Source organism: Lupinus angustifolius, chromosome LG15 (assembly GCF_001865875.1).
Source record: "Lupinus angustifolius cultivar Tanjil chromosome LG15, LupAngTanjil_v1.0, whole genome shotgun sequence".
NCBI classification, from domain to species: domain Eukaryota; kingdom Viridiplantae; phylum Streptophyta; class Magnoliopsida; order Fabales; family Fabaceae; genus Lupinus; species Lupinus angustifolius.
The window spans coordinates 20,030,124-20,049,282 of record NC_032023.1 but is presented as its reverse complement, the minus strand read 5'-3'; the positions used below and the strand labels follow the sequence as shown (position 1 = coordinate 20,049,282).

The 19,159-nt window shown below is 32.6% G+C and overlaps 3 protein-coding genes and 1 non-coding gene across 6 annotated transcripts; 2 read left to right on the top strand and 2 right to left on the bottom strand.

Moving 5' to 3' along the window:
* On the top strand, positions 2,012–3,423 carry LOC109327539 (protein PHLOEM PROTEIN 2-LIKE A10-like). Its single transcript, XM_019560718.1, has one exon. The coding sequence runs from the start codon at positions 2,153–2,155 to the stop codon at positions 3,362–3,364; it is 1,212 nt and encodes a 403-aa protein (XP_019416263.1). The 5' UTR covers positions 2,012–2,152; the 3' UTR covers positions 3,365–3,423.
* Positions 4,598–4,669, bottom strand: TRNAD-GUC. The gene has a single exon. It is a non-coding gene; the product is annotated as a tRNA-Asp (tRNA).
* LOC109328461 (growth-regulating factor 1-like) lies at positions 6,127–10,207 on the bottom strand. 3 transcript variants are annotated; one of them, XM_019561935.1, is made up of 5 exons: positions 9,547–10,207; positions 8,564–8,779; positions 7,774–8,161; positions 6,532–7,299; positions 6,127–6,456 (listed from the first exon to the last, which is right to left on the bottom strand). In XM_019561935.1, the coding sequence occupies exons 1-5, from the start codon at positions 9,917–9,919 to the stop codon at positions 6,447–6,449; spliced, it is 1,755 nt and encodes a 584-aa protein (XP_019417480.1). In that variant the 5' UTR covers positions 9,920–10,207; the 3' UTR covers positions 6,127–6,446. The 3 variants fall into 3 exon arrangements, with proteins under 3 accessions (XP_019417480.1, XP_019417477.1, XP_019417478.1); XM_019561932.1 differs by having other exon boundaries at positions 6,127–7,299; positions 9,547–10,206; XM_019561933.1 differs by having other exon boundaries at positions 6,127–7,299; positions 8,564–8,776; positions 9,547–9,919.
* Positions 15,393–16,997, top strand: LOC109327913 (heterogeneous nuclear ribonucleoprotein 1-like). The gene is made up of 2 exons (XM_019561085.1): positions 15,393–15,723; positions 15,899–16,997. Exons 1-2 carry the CDS (start codon positions 15,490–15,492, stop codon positions 16,712–16,714), a joined length of 1,050 nt encoding a protein of 349 aa, XP_019416630.1. The 5' UTR covers positions 15,393–15,489; the 3' UTR covers positions 16,715–16,997.

Below are 19,159 nucleotides of genomic sequence, written 5' to 3'. Positions count from 1 at the left end.
CAAAAAACTATATACACAATGTTCCATTCATTCACATTATTACTTAGTTTTCAAAAGCTATCATCTTTGTTACTTTTTAACCATATTTTTTTATAATATTTTAAAACCTCCCATTTGAATTAATTTAAAAAGAAAACTGCATGTTAGTTACTTTTTCAAAAACTACCACTTTTAAAGAAATTGTTGCCTAAATTATATAATTTGCAAGAATAACACATCTTTAGTTATTGTTCTTTCCACTACATTATTTTAGGATGGTATTTCTAAAAAAGACAAAGCAATGCACCAAAGATGCTGCAAAAATATAATGTTACTCACTACTATCATTTCCCATTTTTATTCTTCATTATCTTCCTCTTACGATTTTCAGGTATTTCTTTTTTCTTTCAAATAAGAGACTTAACAATAACTACATTTCATGGTAATACAATATATTCCATGAATGAATACAATAAATAAATGTTCGTCATTCTCTTTTATTTTGTATTTTATGTTAATGAAGTTATGTTGTTACATCGGTTAATTGTTAAAATGGGTTGGTCATCCGGGAAGTGGAGTTGTTGGAATAATACTCCTTCAATCAAAAGAGAAGGATGTTTCAATCAACACGGATGATGCATTGATATTCCACTTTGGTGTTGTAATTGTTGGTATAACAAAGAAAATATTGAATTGGTTTTTTTGTTGTTGGGGCTATTTCAAAAGCTCACAAGTCCGGTGAGTCAACTGACTTTTTTATAATCGGTTCCAATTGAATCTTTACTCACTCAATGTTAATTAGAACTTTGCAATTTTTACTAACTTAATTGCTAATTAATTTATCTACATTTAAGAGTGGTAAATTTTATAATTTCATCTTATCGAATGATATTTATTATTTTAGTTTTTAATATAACTCTTACATGCTTACTATTTATCTTTGCTTCTTCTATGCAAAGTAAAGATATATTTTTATGTCGTAATATAACAAATGTGATTTGGAAAGATAATTGGTAATTTAATTTATTTGGAATATTTTTTGGGTACATAACTTATTTGGAATATGAGTTTTCACCAAAATATCATGTTATGAAAAATGTGATAAAATTATACTAATCACTTACAATTTACTCAATAATATTTTTATAGATGGTTGTTTCCACATAAAACCATCCCATAATTTTGGGTAGAAGGCATGGTCTTATTCATTCATATGTTTTACTATATTTGATGGATGTAAACAAATATACATAATCAATTGAAAGATAACTACTATCATGAAGCATATATAATTCTATATAGTAAGTTATAAAGTCAAACTATGTATATATTTGTTGGTACGGAAACAACCATTATTTGTAAGAGAAATAATATGAGCTCCTTTTAAATCTCATGTTTTAATTACTATTTTATGTTTCAATGAAATTTAAATTGTGCATGATTGTTAATTATTATATATATGGTTGGAAAACTAAAAGACTATGAGTTACTATTATAGACTACCAACCCTTCCTTTTTATATGTACCATTGATATGGGGTAAAGAGGAAATTGATTAAATATCTCATTAATGCATGATCAATGATCTAAGGTACATGTATAATTTCATAAAGGAAAATGACCTATAAAGATAATTGTAAGTGATTCAATTATTTAAATTTTCAATTTTTAAATAATAGAATTAAATAATTGCCTCAATCAAACATGTTCAACTCCAAATTATAATATCTAACATAAATTATTATATTTGATATTTATAACATATAAATTATACATTATAAACAATAGAAAAGCGGGTTGACAGACACTCTCGTGCCTGTCAACATGCTAGTAAAAATAAAACAAAATCTTGATTCTACTCAAATATATATTAAAAGGATATTAGTAAAATAAAACAAAACACAAACAAAAATAGTTATTAGGAAGGTGAAGTTTGCATTTATTTTCCAACCATTTGCCAGAGTGATGGATTCCTCTTTCCCTCTAACTAACCTCCACTATTTGTATTTATTTCCCTTCATCTTCTTCAGTTCAATCCAACATCCACTTTTTATTGGAATGTCAAAACTAGCCTCATTCTACTCAAATTATAGAATTTGATTGTTCTCTTTCCCAACACCTAGGGTTTCTAATTTCCAATCTCTAGGGGTCTGATTTTACCATTTCCTCTTTCTATGGACCTGTTTGATTTCTCTCGGAGAAACAAAAAATCACTTCTCTTAATTGCTTTATTCGGTACCTCTAGTTATGGCGCTTATCAGGTTTATAATTTACCTTCTGTGGTTCTAAAGAGGAACCGCGTCGCTAAGCTTCTCAAAGGATTCATTTCTCTTGTAGAATTGATTTCCGATTCTGCAGAAACAGTTTCCCTTCTCACCAAAGATTTGAACCAATTCGTCACTTCTGATTCCAACGAAATCCCCCAAAGTTTGAAACAGTTATCGAAAATTGCTACGTCGAAAGAGGTTTCTGTGTCCTTATCTAGGACTTCAGAAGCTCTAACCATTGGAATTTTGCAAGGGCATAAGCTCCATATAAAGATCAATAATCAATCTGAAATTGGCACGGAAAATTTTCCGAATAAGCTATTGGAAAAGGTTTTCTCCAAAGCCGGAACCGGTTTTGTATCGGTTGTGGTAGGAAGATTTGCTAGGAATCTAGCTTTAGGTTTACGTGCTGAGTCTATTGATGATAAAATCAATGTTGCAAAGGCACGATCAGAGGGTTTGGATAATCCTCGTTGGTTGAGTTTGATTTGTGATGAAAGGGTTAGAAAACTAATAGGGGATTGTATTCAAACTTTTGTAAGCACTTCAGTTACGGTTTTTCTGGATAAAACAATGCATATTAATAATTTCGATGAAATGTTTGCTGGATTGACTAATCCCAAACACCAGGAAAAGGTTAAGGATATTCTGATTTCGTTAAACAATGGTGCTATTGAAACTCTTATTAAAACAGTTCACCAAGTGTTGACAAACAAGACTGCGAGATCGAAATTGAGTTCACCTGTCTCTTCTTTTAAGTGTGAAGGTCCAGAAGCATTTCTTCAGCAATATAAACCTGGAAGTTCGATTAGTGCGATTCAGGATGCTGGATTGCTCGAACGGGTTAGATCAACAATGTCGGTGCCGGACAATCGAAGGTTTGTGCTTGATGTGATTAGGAAGGTGACATTTGATACAATGAGGTCGTTTCTGGAGTTTTTGTTAAGGAGAATATCAGATGGTTTCAAAAGGAGTGTGAGTAAAGTTCATGATGTGGTTGTGGATAGAGGACTTGAAATTGTTAGATATGTTGGAGCTAAGTCTTCAGTTATTCTTACAATGTGTCTTGCTTTGTATTTACATATTGTGGGTGGTAGTAGTATTCTCATGCCAGCATAATCTCAGTATCATTCATTTCCTCTACTTGTAATGCACCTGGAATATGATTGCAATAAAACATTTCTAAGTATTGACATTGAGGTCATATTTCTGTCACTCTAAACCCGTTAGTTTTAGTGGAAATTTTTGTAAGGATAAATAAATGTTTTAGATTGCTTCATATTCCATAATGTGCAAATGTACATGTCACAAAAGGAAAACCCTTATATATGATCAATTATTTCATCTTTTATTGAAAATGTCTCAGACCACACTCGTATCAATTATAATAATTTTATTCCAAAGGAAAAAACTGAAAGTACTATATTTATCCTACTAAATATTTTTTAACTTAATTTCAGTCCTTGGTATTTTGTGAGAACTCTCAAGCCAAATAATTAGTATGCATTTACTCTATAAACTAAATCAGTAACTATGTTATACTCTACATGCCGTGGAATCCAAAATAATATTCTACTAAGTAACTCAACTTGTGGGATATCAGATATATTCACAGGCGATCATCCAATAATATATACAAATAAGGTTAATTTAAATAAATTAAATGACCTATAAATAGTTGAGTTAACAAATTAATGATATGAATGTTAAGACCTAAGTATATTTAAAAAAATAAATAAACAATTAAAAGAGACTAAACAACTGAAAGTAATAAGTTGATGGAAAATGCTTGTTATATATTACATATCCGTAACAAAATATGTCATTTCATATAATTTTATATGGCAATGAGTGAAGCTATAGAATAAAGTAGGAAACAAATCTACCAAAAAAAAATAAATAAGATTTAATATATTAATGAAAATGTCTCAAGAAGTCAATTATATTAAAATTTGGTATGAAGAGCTTGCTTGAAGAAGATTATATCTGTCGAAGATGCCAGTGATTAAAACCTAAAATAAATAATATGAAAATTATAAAGAGATATGTATTCATTTTTTGTATAACATGATATCCCTTTTATAAGAAACTAATCCACATCACTCACAGTGCTCACAATACTTGGGGATAAATAATAGCACAAGTTAATCATATCCTGCACATGGGATTTGTTTTGTGCCAATTATTTTGTTATATTATTGGTGGATAGGTTTTTGTCATTTAGTAGTTGCGCTTCAAATCATAGGTGGAAACATTGGGCTCTAATTTAGGCCTCTTGTATTTGGACTCGGGTGTTTTTTTCACACAAACAAGGAGCAGTAAAAAAATAGTTCAAAAAACAAAAATAATTTTCGCCATTGCCGGGGATCGAACCCGGGTCACCCGCGTGACAGGCGGGAATACTTACCACTATACTACAACGACTTGGTTGATACTTTAATCATTTTCATTTTACATGATATAACCTTTATGTATTGTGCTCTTCCACTTGTCAGAAAATCCTAATGTCATAGAAATACATGTTAATGAAATCATAAGCAATCACATTAGTCACTGAATTTAAATAACTAATATAGTCCATATGGCATCAAGGACTGGAAGGTAAAAGCGAAGGAAACAAGGGAAAGCCCTACAAATATAGTCCATATAATAGATAAAGAAGAAGCACCCATATGGCATCGTTATTTCCATTAAAAAAAATTTGCTGCACATGTTACCTACTTTGGCATGCTAAAAGAATTTGTTGCTAAATTATTATTTCTTACATCATTTCTATAATGCTCACGGTTATCCATATATTAATGAGAGATATTTCACTCCTTATCTATATAGACAAGATTTTGGGCGGGAATCTAAAGAGATACTTTTGGTCGATTTTTAGATCTGCATGATAGTTGCTTATGTCTATGTTGACTTTGTGAGAGATTTTGGTTGCATAAATAATGGGGTGAAAATCCATTCAAGAAGATTTTGATTGCATGAATGTTAAGGTGTAATTCATCATTAATAGGGTTAGAATCTTTAGAGAGATAATTCTGATCTTTTTTTAGATTTGTAGAAGAGAATAGTTTAATTATAGGTTGGTTTTCTATAATATTTTGATTGCATTAATGTTGGAGGTGGAAGTGATTGTTGAAATCTTTAGAGATGATTTATGCCATATTTTACATTTGTGAATGATTGTTGCTTGTAGTTTATGGCTAGGTCATTTTTTCACAAAGATTTGAAGGTCAATTCATTCATTAATTTGTATATAATTTCTTTAATAATTTTGACTAAAGTTAACTATTCTAATCTTCAACAAAATAACTATGGTTTTCCGCCTTAATGAACTTTTTTGTACAATCACTAGTCATCCATTCGTATAGAGATCACATGTTCTCAATCATATCATATTTTCTGTCTTAGCCAATTGCATATTGATAGGTAAATAAAAGAATATTTTAAAAAACAAAAATTGATAAAAAATAGCATTCTGATTGACTTGGTACATGAAGTGAGACACCGTTCGAGATAGGTTATTTCTATCCCATCCACTCAATCACTTTTGCTTCGATTGTTAACACATTAATATAATGCCCTGAAAAATCTGCACAATGTAAATGCAAGCCCTTTCTCTAAATATTTATCCCCACACATAAATTAACACAACAATAACTTGATGATAGTGGGATAAATGCTGAAAAATCATTCAGTAAAAGAAGTTTTCTAAAAATGCCAAATTAGTCCAAACAAAAATTGAGAATAAGAATTGGACAACAGCTAAGGAAGAACAAAATTTGACAGTTCATAGGGAAAATGAAATAACATTTAATATGAAGAGACAAAAAAACTTGTCTTGCTTGCAAATAGTAGTAATGTTTTCTTTGTGCGTGCTGTCCTTAGAATTAGTGACACTCATTAATACTTACTGTTACGTCACAGCAATCAGAGTCCCCACATGACCAAAACTTCAATAAACCAATTCCACATACAAACTAACATTGGTACCGTTGAATACAAAATTACAAACTTATGAAAACGTGCACAGAACACAAGGACATCAATACAAAACAAAGTCAAGCAAAAGCAAAACCTACACAAACAATTCATAATAAGAACAATGTTTTTTAATATGCAAACATTACCATATTAGGTGCAACAATAAAAAACTGAACTCATAAAATACAGACAACACATAAAAAGTTGTTTCTCCTTCAATTCAATTCCCAAGAGTTGAACCAATGAGATGATTGCACAAGGTGGCTCCTTCTTGGGTTTTCTTCTCTGCCCTTGGACTGCTCCCAGCACTGCTATTAGATAGAGATACAAATATTGTCTTTTGTAGGACCCCAGTAGGAGAAGACCCTAAGGGGGGACTATTGTCCCACCCATCATTCATGAGGTTAAGGGCAGAAGAGGAGTTGTTATTGGCACTGTGATCACTTGTATTATTATTATTATTATTGCTAACATTAAGAACCTCTCCAAGAGGACCACCCATTGAACTTTCCCAAGTAATTGGAATCCAATTAGCTTCCCTAGTGTTGTTCGACTCGCTGAGAGCATTTCCTACACCTAAACCCATTTGAATTGGGTCTAACTCCTTTGATAACCGAAGAGGTGACAGCGTCACCTTCTCGTTGGAGGGAGAGGAAGTGGATGACATGAAATCTGTGGAAGTCATTGGGACCGAAATTGATAACTCGGTCCTGTCTGATTGCATGTGAAGTTCAGGCCAAGCGAGACCTGAGCTATTAGACTGAGTTTTAGGCCAGTCATCAATGAAATGTCTAAGGAAATGTTGAGAGTCTGTTTCTTGGTTAGTTTGGTTTTGCGATGAACCGAAGCTTCTACTGCTTGTCTGCAAGTTAGAGCTTTTCTGTGAAGGGTTAAGTAGGGAATCAGAAGTGACAAAACCAAACTCATTCCTTGAGGATTCCTCATACTGGAATTGCTGTTTATGCATCATGAAGGGGTTTTCTTTGGGATTCAGCTCAAGAGTGGGAGGCAACATTGGAAGGGCATCGGCATTGGGGATTTTCTCGCCGCCATTCTCCTTGTTCATAAACATCCTGTAAGAAGACATAAACTCATCTTTAAACAAAAGTGGGCATGACTAACACACAACAAAAAGTACACCTCTTAAAAATAAAGTAACAACATTATGCACTCCTAAGACTATATTTTCCTAAAAAGGAATATCAACCACTACTTATAAATTATAATGACCAGTCACTATCAGCCCTTACAGACAATATGATAGATTCTGTCCTTTTAACTAAAAATCAAGTGAAGAGATAAACAGGAAACAAAAAACTTGTATATAGTTTCTATTTTCTAGACAGATAACAAGGTAAAAATATCTTATTAGTGGATCATTAGCCTCATTATATGATACATGCTGTTAATTGCATATTTGTACATTATTAATCAGGGGTAAAATGGTTTTATAGGTTGATGGTAAAATTGTATGTAAAATTGGGGATTAATGGAATGGAATAGGTGCCAAAGAAGGTGAAAGAACATATTCTTTTTTTCTTTATTACCTGTTGATGTTGTTAGGAGCAGGAGTATCAGATGCAAGAGTGTGAATATTCTTGGGTTCATGTTGTTGTGTAAAGGCGAGGTTGTTTGATGCACTGCTCCTGGGAACCACAGCATTGTTATCAGGCATCATCATTTGCTTTGAAGTGGTGGTGATGGAACTATTTGTAGTGTTAGTGGTAGAAGTGGTCCCAGTAAGGGCATGGCCTGATTGGCCTTCCACAGGCTTTCTTGAACGATGGCGTCCTCTGTTCATATGCCGCTCACAATATTTCTGATCCACAACGGCATCTCTCGAGCATCGCCATTTCTTCCCATCTGTTCTCCTACACCTTCCTGGCTCCGGATCGGTGTTGTTTGAGAATCCCAGATGGAAACCTCCCCATCCCACTGCAACAACAACAACAATAACAAAAACAACCAATTAATTTGTAACAAAATAGAAGAAAAAACCCAACAAGCATGGTTGTATCAATTGACAAGTGTAATATAATTAGGTGGATTAAGTTTATCTCATGTCACGTTATCTCTTATCGGTCCATTTAAGATTCATGGAATGTCATTCATGACCCATATGCCTATGTCTCTCTTCAACAAAATCAAATAAGAGAAAATTATGAGAGGTTCCTAATCTGCATTAGGCAATGCACACTACAATCTCCCTGGACCTTTATTCACTGCTTCTCATTTCATGGATATTGAATAAGACTAAAAAATGAGGGAGGTTTAAAAATCTAATATAATGAATTTGAAGACTCAAACTTTATGGTTAGGCCAGGGAAAGGATCATACATGCAGTGGGTCTGAGAAGACCAGTTGAGAAGTTACAGAAGCCAGCAGAGTCAAGGGCTTTCTTGATAGGGATGAGTAGATGAGATGGTACAGGAACATTTGCTATTATGTACTTGTAGATCAGGGCTTGGTGTTCTAGCTCCATCCATTGAGAAGGAGTGAATAACCCTCTTGTCCCAGCTAGAATCCCATGCATGCTTTCAGAACTGTAACCTGCTGATAACACACAACACAAGTTCAACCTCAGGAAAAAATGGGAACATAGAAAGACAAATACAGAAGCCATTTTCATAACTTAATGGAGTTAAAACACAAAAAGAGAAAGTTACTTCTTCTGAAAAGCTAAAAGATGTGTGGAGGATAACATGAGTGTAAATCAATTACAAGACTACATTACAAATATGTTCCCTCCTTTGAGAGTAAGAAAGGGATGGAAAGGGAAAGAAATATTTCAGAGAAAGAGAGTGCATGACCAACCAAAATAGGGGCTTTTCTTGTTCCTATAGTTCTACCCTGGCTTTCTTGTATTTTTCTCCTTTTATAACCTCTAGTTTATTGTGCAAATTTTGACAAATTCCCTCTCCCTAAAACAGGAAGACATCTTTTATATCAGAGGAATTTCTTTGTTTCACTTTTCTCTTAGACATTGATTCAACACAGAAACCACTCCTATTCATGTCTCCATGAAAAGACCCCTCCAACAGTACTGTAGAATCAAACCTTTACAAACCCATATTTTAGCTCCCTTTGACAAAATAAATAAATCAACTTAATCCACAAATTCTTTTTTTTAAGCACCCCAAAATTTAATTGAACCTTCAAATATAAACTCTTTCATTCTCCTTCTAAAAAGGTAAAATAAAATAAAGCTACATGCTTGATTATCCATTCCACTTAAAAAGAGAATGGCATTAGATCTAAGTAATGAGTTGTTGTTGGGTCATAAATATAAAGCAACTGAAAATGATTTTGCAAAATTGTACCTGTATTTTTGTTGTAAGTGGATAAGGGGTGATAAGAAAATGGAAAAGTGGGATTTTGGGAGGACTTATCCACTAACAAAGAGTCAGATTTAGGAGAAGAGAAACTAAGCATTTGTTGACCATCTGAAAAGAGAGTGGCATTAGATCTAAGTAATGAGTTGTTATTGTTCTTGAAAAGCATTGCTTTTGAGACAAGAGACATGTCATCAATAGTTTTAGCCAGTTTAGAACTCCTCAAGTCATCTTCAGTTGTTGTTCCAGATCTCTCATGCTTAAGGAACCCAAATCCGTACCACTTATTGTGCTTTGTCTCAGGATCTGAAACAAATTCTGAACCCCCCAACCCATCCAAACTCACTGCTCCAATATCCATATAGCAAAACAAACACACCAAAATATTACTAGACAAGTTCTAACATTATCTCTTCATGGGACATCATATCATAATAGAACTCAAATATACAAATACAAGATATGTGTAATGTGTGTGATTGACACCTTAAAGCTAAGCTGTATCTGGAAACTCAACTGGTTTTTGTTTTTAAGAGTTCATGTCTTCACAAAGATTAAATAATTGAGTGTGTGTGTGTGTTGTGGGCCCCACTGGACAAGGTTCTTCGCCGTGTAGTGTGTAATAGCAAAAATATCCATCCTTTTCAAACCATTATTACCAAAATTCCATGACATTAGAATTCAGAATATTAATATGAGAAAAAAGTTGAATGAACTAGTTATTTTATTATTCATTATTATTATAATATACATAAATAATGTATAAATTGTATATATATATTTATATTGATAATATATAGATATTATAATTTTTTAATATTATTTTATTAGTGTATTCTTCTCTTAGTTATTATTTGGTTAGTGAGTGAAAAAATATGTTTTCATTTATCTATTTTTCTAAAAATAGAAGAGTATTACTAACTAATTTTTCAACTACGTCCTTAAAATATCAATAATTTATTTTGTTGCAAGATTGTAACAGAAATAATTAATATAAGAACATTATTGATGGTTAATAAAGAGATTTATAATTAATAGAACCGTGAGGGTTATATTTGATACCTTTGTTCTGGGTCACATTCCCCTTAATGTTTACAATTACGGAAACCTACAACACGAAACCTTGAAATTTATCGGAGTGAGAAGGACATAGACGTCATTTTATGCAAAAGCGAAAGTTTCAAAGAACTTGGTCGTTAGACAAACCTATTTTGTAGGATAAAATCTTATTGTTCAAACTATAGAATAGAAAAAGATGTGTGCATTGGTATTATAATCCTAGAATTTTATTTTTAAACAGATTGTATTATAGAATAATAGGGTTTACTCAGTGTTTATGTGTATTCGACTATATCCTTAACTTCCTTTACTTTTTGTGGTTCCATAACTAATGGCATCACTTAAAGGCAAAGTCATGCACTTATAAGCTAATAATTCCTACGCATGGGATAAGGGAAAACTCAGTTTTCTTCTCCTTCACATGAGTGTAGTCAAGTATACTCTTCTACCCCTCGAAATAAAGATTTAATCCATTCCACATACTTGGTCTCTTCTAAGTAGTAATAACAAAATCGATCATATATATATTCGTTTCTTCTCTGCCCGCATAATGTCCGTAAAACATATATGGGACTGGTTAGCCTATTTCATAGAATAAAGAATTTCATGTTGTGTTCATTTTATTACACGCTAGTAGACGAGTCTATATATATACGGCCGCGTAACTGAAAATCGGGGCTCAAGACTTCATGATAGGGTTAGTTCAACGATCATAGATCAATGGTCTCATCTCAACTCAAAGGCCAGTTGTTGGAGACGCTCATGACTATTGGTGGCTTCCTTCTCAGTGGAATTGGAAATAAATTTAGGAATTGAGTAAAGTTGTGTGTCTCAATGTTTAATTGTCTTATTGTGCATTGTCCACATTGTCTAATAGGATGTTCGCAAGAATAAAGGACTATACAAGTCACGCAATATGAGCTAATGATCTAAATTGCATATTATGCCCACAAAAAATTCTAGGCCATTGAAGGGAGCAATAGGAATACACAAAATAGAATGCATGGGCCATATATTCCTCACCCTGTGAAGGAGGTTATATTTTTGACCTTATCATCGAAATCAAAAGCACATGACCAATGGTCACATTATTAATAAACAAATAGTAAAAGAAAAGGAATAGAAATAAGGAGCACATGGCCTCCTAGCTATATTAATAATTTACTTTATTTAATTCACAAGCACATGTCTATCTTATGTAAAATACGTAAGTGCTTTAGTAATCTGGTATATAATTTATTCTGATTACAAATTTTAGTCTCCTATTTCTAAAGTCAAATGACCAACATATTACATACATATATATCTATTCTGTAGCATGTCTACGTCACAAGGAATCAAGTATGGGTCAAAAGTCTGTCTTGACCGGGTACCAAAGCCTCGAAGAAAATATTTCATACACACTTACACATATACATATCTATTATATAGTATAGATATGATTTAAAAAAAAGTGTGTATAAGTAACAAATTACTAAATTGAACCTCAATTATCCTCATGCTGGACAAGGGGAAAGGATAAAAAAGGTTAAATTGTTTTTGAAGGTCCTTTAGTAGAAAATTATATAATTATTACTTACATTATTGTTTTGTGCCATACTATTTACCTTAGAATGAGACAATTGCCCCTCTCTGTAAACTTTCATGTATCTAAAAATGGGAGTGAAAAACATATCAGAGAGACGGGATATAATGTTCCAAGGTTATGTTGCTTTCTTGTATTCTATATTTTAGATAAATTCGAATGGAGCAACTACATTATTAGTAGTCCTAGAGAACCAAGTAAAAATGGGTCTTTTCGTTAATTTAATGAGAACATGTTATATGGATGAAAATTGCATACATCTCCACATATGTAACATAATGCAAAACATGCCTACCAATTAAACATGGAAAGAGTTTTAAGATTTGGAGAAGGAGTTGAGTTTGTTGGGTTGGGAAATGAAAATGCTTATTTTCTTTCTCTTTGCTACTATTTTTTCCTCTTCATGCCTTTAATATTCCGGATTCAAATGGTTCACAAGACAGAATGAACAGAAGATGTAATTTATAATTGTCCTAGCTGTAACAGAAGCACTACCTCTCTCTATATATATATATCATTAATGTGCAGGACTATAGCCAGCACAGTAACCTCTGTCATAAACCAATTTTTTGCATTTGACTATAGTGAAAAACTTAGACCCCACGATGGTACTGTGACCAAACTTGCAGGGAACAAAGATTTAATAAGATAATTGTTTGTTGCATTCATTAAGGTGGAGGACACAATTGTTGGTACAGTCACAAAGTGCTTGCCCAAAGAATTAATATAGCTAGCTGTATATAGTAGTGTACGTGGAAAAGACATAACGTATTCTAATTATATGGATATAAATAGTAATTAATTAATTAGTGATGAATATGAATTAATTCGAGAATGTTTCGCAGGATAACACATAGATACATGTCGCTTTTGAAAGAGCATTATATTCTAGTTGATACTTCCGTTGCGTTTTTAACTGACCAAAAAATTATGAATGGTTCTTAGGAGAAACAGCATTGAAGTAGTTTCATGCGGACATTAAAATATGTGTACTACTGTCTCCTCTGCTTGGGATTATGTTGTCTATCATCCCAACCACAATTACATAAATGTATTGGATTCCATGTTCATCAGGTGAATCAAAGTGAATACTATTCCAACTCAACTCACGAAAGGAAATTTTGTTTTTTCATATACACAAAATAAGACCTCTGTATCACTCTTAAAACACACACTCTCTGTGTATTTATACATTGGATGGCCTTAAAGTTTAAGTGTCTATTCATAGCGTTACAAGTTAAAACACTGGTAGTTCGCATTTTTCCTTAAAACCAAATCTAATCGATTCTCTTATAAAAGTTATAATGTAGTACACGAACCCGTGGTTTGTTATTTTTGCATAACTTCTCTTAACACAACTTGTTTATAGAAGAAAAACAGTTCTCCCAACTTAACTACTTGAGCAAGCTTTAGTACATATTTATTATCATTGAGTGGATATACTCCATGAGTAAATTAAAAAAATATATTTCACATCTTTGTCATCTATTCTATGAAAATTTAATATTTCAGATTTAATGACTAATTAAAATCATGTAAACTATTAGATTTTTATAGAATGAATGTTCAAGTAGCTTTTTTTAACTTACCATTGGAGTAAGTGAACTCACATCCTTATATGTATATGTATAATATTTATGCATTGTCAGTATAAAGATTTATATATTGTGTATATCATCTTTCATTCATTTTTTGTTGTTTTATTAAATAATCAATAATGATAAAACATAATGCAGTTAAAATGTATAAAAGTAATATATTGTTTTTCTCTTACTATTATCATGTTTGTTAGATTCCAAAGTTGTATAATTGAACTTGGCATATTTGGAGTAGAGCTGTGTGCAGACAACCTTTTCAATGCTTTGTTATGTTGGTTGCACTTTCAGCTTTTGAATTTTAACATTTGAATAGGAAGAAGGTTCCATTTTTGGGTTATGATACTTTTATACTGGGTAAATGTGTAAGATTAGATTGAATGTTTGTGAATTGAATTGGAGAAAAGTATGTCCTTTGTTTGTTGGAAATATTAATTAACATTAACTGAGGTTAAAGGAACACAAATGGACGGGGAGAAAAAAAAAGGAGGATCTTTATTATTGTTTTGCTTTGGTTATTATGTGATAAATACAAAGAAATGATCTTTCATAGATTATGTTTAATGATTCACTTTGCTTTAAGAATTGTTTATAAAGTCAAAGCTTTGGAAATGTTTGAAGCTGAGGGTAGCTCCACTCATCTACCTCATTTTCTGACTCAATCTTATTAGAAGGTAGGTGATCCTTTATTTAGCTCTATCATTTCTTGATTACCACCAACAAAAACTTTCATTGTTCTGGATCCACGTGATTTTATACATATTTTGCTCCTAAATTCGTCAAAAGTTTCATTGTAGAATTACTTCTCTTATAAAAAGGTAGTCGGTGGGGGGTGATGAATTTTGAGTTGATGAAAAATAAATGCAAGTGGAGAAGAAAATTTATTTTTTGGTCTTAGAAAGTATGACTTTTTCTTTTTTACTTCTACTGCAATGTATTATCCATGTATTGGTGAATATAACGATAAAGATCTTCTGTTCCATAATTTTTCATTTCTTATGTCTTTAGCCAATCTAACTTGATACAATAATATTTTAATATATTTTTTTTAATTGAATGAAACTTTTTAATTGACTTAAGATACAAAATGAGATATGAATAGAGATATATGATTCTTCATTTAATGGTGAAGTATTTTTTGTCTTCAAAGTTTAAAGAGATGTGATACTAAATTTATCTTTTGTGTGCAATACCAAACTAATTTTTTTAGGGAGACTACAAATATATTTTTACCCAAAAAATAGAAAGATAACTAGGCACTCTCCTCCATAATCACAAGAGTGTGAAATGCATCTTATACCTTGTGTGAAATATATTTTTCACTTCTTTCTCTCTTCAAAACTTCTTTATCCACTAATTATTGGATACCAAACGATGGTTAAATGTTAGGAAGTAGCACATATCACAATCAAAGATCATGATACTAAATTTAATTTTTTTTGTCTTATTAAAATAATATTAATACGTAGGTGTTTCGAATTTATGCCTATTAATATTGGGCCGTCCAGATAAGGCAGAAGTGAGGAAAGAGCTAGTGGGCTTATTTGGGCCTCAAAATTTAGTCCTTTACGGAGGAGTTAAGTGTCTTAGTGAGTTACTTTTTTTATGAGTGGTAGCAGACAGAACGAAATTGGGGATTTAGGGTTCGTATTTGATTTGGGAATTTAGGGTTTGTGTAAATTACACAGTAGAATGAATTTCAACATGGATTCTGATAAAGCGAAGCTGTTCGTAGGGGGAATTTCTCGGGAGACTACCAACGATATTCTGAGAGACCACTTCGTCAAGTACGGCATCGTTTTGGATTCCGCGATTTCAGTAGACCGCATCACTCGAAACCCTAGAGGTTTTGGCTTTGTTACATTCTCTGATCTCTCTGAAGCTGAAAAGGCTCTTCAGGACAGCCACGTTATTCTTGGAAGAACGGTAATCTTATCTGTTTGTTTAAACACTCGCTTTCTTCATTTATTTGATTCGAAAAGTGTAATTCTGATTTTTCTACATTTTCAAGAAATCATAAACAAAATTATTCTTATGCTTATTTTTTGTTTGTTTTTTATGGGTTTGTGATTTATGGTTAGTTCTGTTTGGTTCTGTATAGGTAGAAGTGAAAAAAGCAATACCCAGAAGTGAACAGCAACACCAAAATCAAATACAGAATAGAGGGGTGAGTAACTATAGCAGTATTAATGACTGTAGCTGTGACCAGTTTAGGACGAAAAAGATATTTGTAGGAGGTTTATCTGCTGGTATATCCGAGGAAGAGTTTAAAAGTTACTTCGAGAGGTTTGGTCGTATAACGGATGTAGTGGTGATGCAGGACAGTGTAACTCACCGGCCTAGGGGGTTTGGGTTCATCACTTTTGATTCAGAAGAATCAGTTGAAAATGTTGTGGTGCAAAGTTTTTATGACTTGAATGGTAGACAGGTAGAGGTCAAGAGGGCTGTACCAAAAGAGGGGAACTATGGCGGTGATGGTTTTAACAAATCAAGATATAATAAGAGTGAAAGAGGAGCCTATCAAAGTTATCCTCCTTTTAGTCCTAGGTACATGTCCCCTGGCTTTGCACCTTTGCCCTATTATACTAGTGGTGGTGTTTATGCCTATGGATCAAACCCCTATGATTATTGCTACACTATGGGTGGGTATGGAGGAAATGGATTTGCAGTTCCATCTGATGCTTCTAGAAACTTTTGGTATGGGCCCATGGTAGCCAATCCTCAAGCATATCAGTTGCCTTATACCAATGGCCCTCCAAGTGTAGCATATGCGGGTGGTAGGGTTGGAATAGCCAGTGGTCCTGCAACCCGGGGATATAATGGTTTTGTTCCAGACTATGTGACGTCACCTCAAAGTTACAAGCGCAGTGCCGATTCTTCAAGATTCAGGGGAAGCAATGGAGACATTTCTAGTTAATAGACTGAAGGGGTCATTGGTCCCTAATTCCTTCAGGTAAATACTCACTGACTGCTGCTTCTGGGATGTGAAAGGTCGGTATATTCTTTGCTAGATGTTGTAAAAGCTAGTCACTTTGCTTTTACTTCATAGTTTAATTTGTGAAGATACCTTTATTTGTCATTAATATGTAGTAGTGTTAACAATCTGGCAGGGTTAGCTGTGGACTTCTATTAGTAGAGGATTCAGGCTTCTTCTGTAAATTAATTTCATGATATGCTTTTCCGTTTATTCTTCCTTTGACCCCACCCCACACAAACACATTCGCCTCACAAGTTCTTTGCACCTTTCTTTCTTGATGGGTTTTCTATTTGTTTGCTGTGCTTTTAGTAGTTCGTAGGGATTATCTTTACTTTCGAGTTTGTACAGGTATTGATAATGGATCTGGGGATTTGATAAGTCCGAAGAGAGTTAGGTAAAAGGATGATATTTTATATATTATATCGCAGATGTTGATGCAATTTAATGTGATTGTTTTTAAGCTGCATATATGATGATTCAATAGTTTCAAGAGTGTTCCGAATTAGGCATCTGAAACCCATGATGCCTAAGGGGTAAAAGAGTGAAGCTAACGTTACAGTCTCAAAATCCATTCCCACTTGCACTTAGTGAAGCTAACGTTATTGGTTAATCCAACATGGCATAAAAATAGTGATATTTCAAAAAATAGGTCAGAAAGAAATTCAAGTAACTCGATTTGCCAAAAAAAGGCAAGCCCATTTTGGAATAAACAGGCCGTTTCATAACCCAAACATTGGCCTGTGTCTGCTTTTGTTTAATAAAAAAATGAGCATGTTTGGTACAACCGTACAATAGATTATTTCAAGTTTTAAGTCTTATTTTCTATAAAATGCTTATTCCATAAATATTTTTTTGTTTGGCTTCATTTTTCTATAAAAACTAACTCAGAACAATTTTTAGAGTATAATGAAATAATACTAGAAACCTAGAATGTTATTGGAGCTAAATTTAGGATAACTTGTCATAGTGTTTTCTCTCACCGTTGGGTGTAGTTTTATCTCTGTAATGAAACTGAGTTCTACTTGCTCTAATTGTATTGACAATACAATGCGCTAGATCTCATCAAAATAAAACGCCTTCAATAATAAAAAATGAAAACATTAAAAAACAAAACATATTTCAAAAAATAGATTAATTGTTTGAAGAGCAACTCAAATATTATTAATATAAACTCACAACTATATATTTCTTAAACTGGTGGGTAAAAAATTCACACAATCCAAACTAAAAGATGTGATCTTAAAATTGTTTTTCTGAGAATATTCTCAAACATAAACAGATTTAGATTATCATCAAATCAAATATAGTTAATCCATTATAATCTTACTTTTTTTTCGTTCTCAATTTAGCATTTTCAACATCTTTTGGGATGCTATATCTTTCTTTTTTTATTAAAATGAAGTAATACGAATATTAACACAAAATAGCACCCAACCCACAAAAACAACACAATGCAATTAAAAGAAAATGAAACCCCACAACTAAGAACAAACTGAAGTCAAGTGCAACAATAGTGTAAGCTTAGAACTAGGTGAGAAATTTATTCAAACTAAGACATATTAACATGTTTATCTTGTCCTTTGATTAAATTTTATCTCATCCACAATATTTTGGTAGACAACTTCCTTGTTGTTGAAAATTGAGGAATTTCTATTAACCAAAATTTCAGCCATCTATATAAATACTGAACATTCCTCAAACTTTTGTTTTCAACTACATTTGAGTGATGCAGAAAGTTCGAGGGGAGCACCGCCTCAAAATCCAACCACCTGTATATTCATTGTCACACTCGGTAAGAGAATACATATTCTTCGTAAGTATTATTCCGATGCTATATCTATTCAGCTCCGATTGCATAATCCCAATGGTTAACGAAAGTATTTATTCTTTAAAAAAAGTTAGTTATATAAAAGATCAACCACTAGTCTCACAATATTTCAATTTTTTGTTAAGCTTTTAAGAGCGTCATAAACTAAAGTTGTAGAATGAAAAATGTAATCAATTCAAGCTCAAGCCAACAGGTTATTCGGTTAAAACGAAGTAACTACCACAATCATGAAGCTTTAGTCTTTGTATTAGTTTACAGAATATAACAAAAAATAATAATATTGGTGCTATGGTAGATCCTGATTATTCCCTATTCAGTGCATATCAAATCGATTTCAGAAGGTATCAACCAAGCCAACAATATCATAATACTGTAGCCAGCTGTTTCTAGTTGCATTGTTTTGTTTTTTCATACACAAGCCACATTATGAATATTTTATTATATGATTCACTTAATGTATTTGATGAGAAGATGCATCAGAGAGGAAGCATCAAGTTCCTAGATTCCTTACTATTTTGCAGCCTTATTTCTGATTAAATCTTGGATAAAAACTGAAG

What these genes read in the sequence shown, in the direction of transcription:
- LOC109327913 (XM_019561085.1), top strand. Translation starts at nt 15,490, where the DNA reads ATGAATTTCAACATGGATTCTGATAAAGCGAAGCTGTTCGTAGGGGGA. An exon ending in ACGTTATTCTTGGAAGAACG is followed by an intron (nt 15,724 to 15,898) that starts GTAATCTTATCT and finishes GGTTCTGTATAG; the next exon opens with GTAGAAGTGAAAAAAGCAAT.
- LOC109328461 (XM_019561932.1), bottom strand. Translation starts at nt 9,919, where the DNA reads ATGGATATTGGAGCAGTGAGTTTGGATGGGTTGGGGGGTTCAGAATTT. An exon ending in CACTTACAACAAAAATACAG is followed by an intron (nt 8,780 to 9,546) that starts GTACAATTTTGC and finishes GTGTGTTATCAG; the next exon opens with CAGGTTACAGTTCTGAAAGC. An exon ending in TCTTCTCAGACCCACTGCAT is followed by an intron (nt 8,162 to 8,563) that starts GTATGATCCTTT and finishes TTGTTGTTGCAG; the next exon opens with TGGGATGGGGAGGTTTCCAT.
- LOC109327539 (XM_019560718.1), top strand. Translation starts at nt 2,153, where the DNA reads ATGGACCTGTTTGATTTCTCTCGGAGAAACAAAAAATCACTTCTCTTA.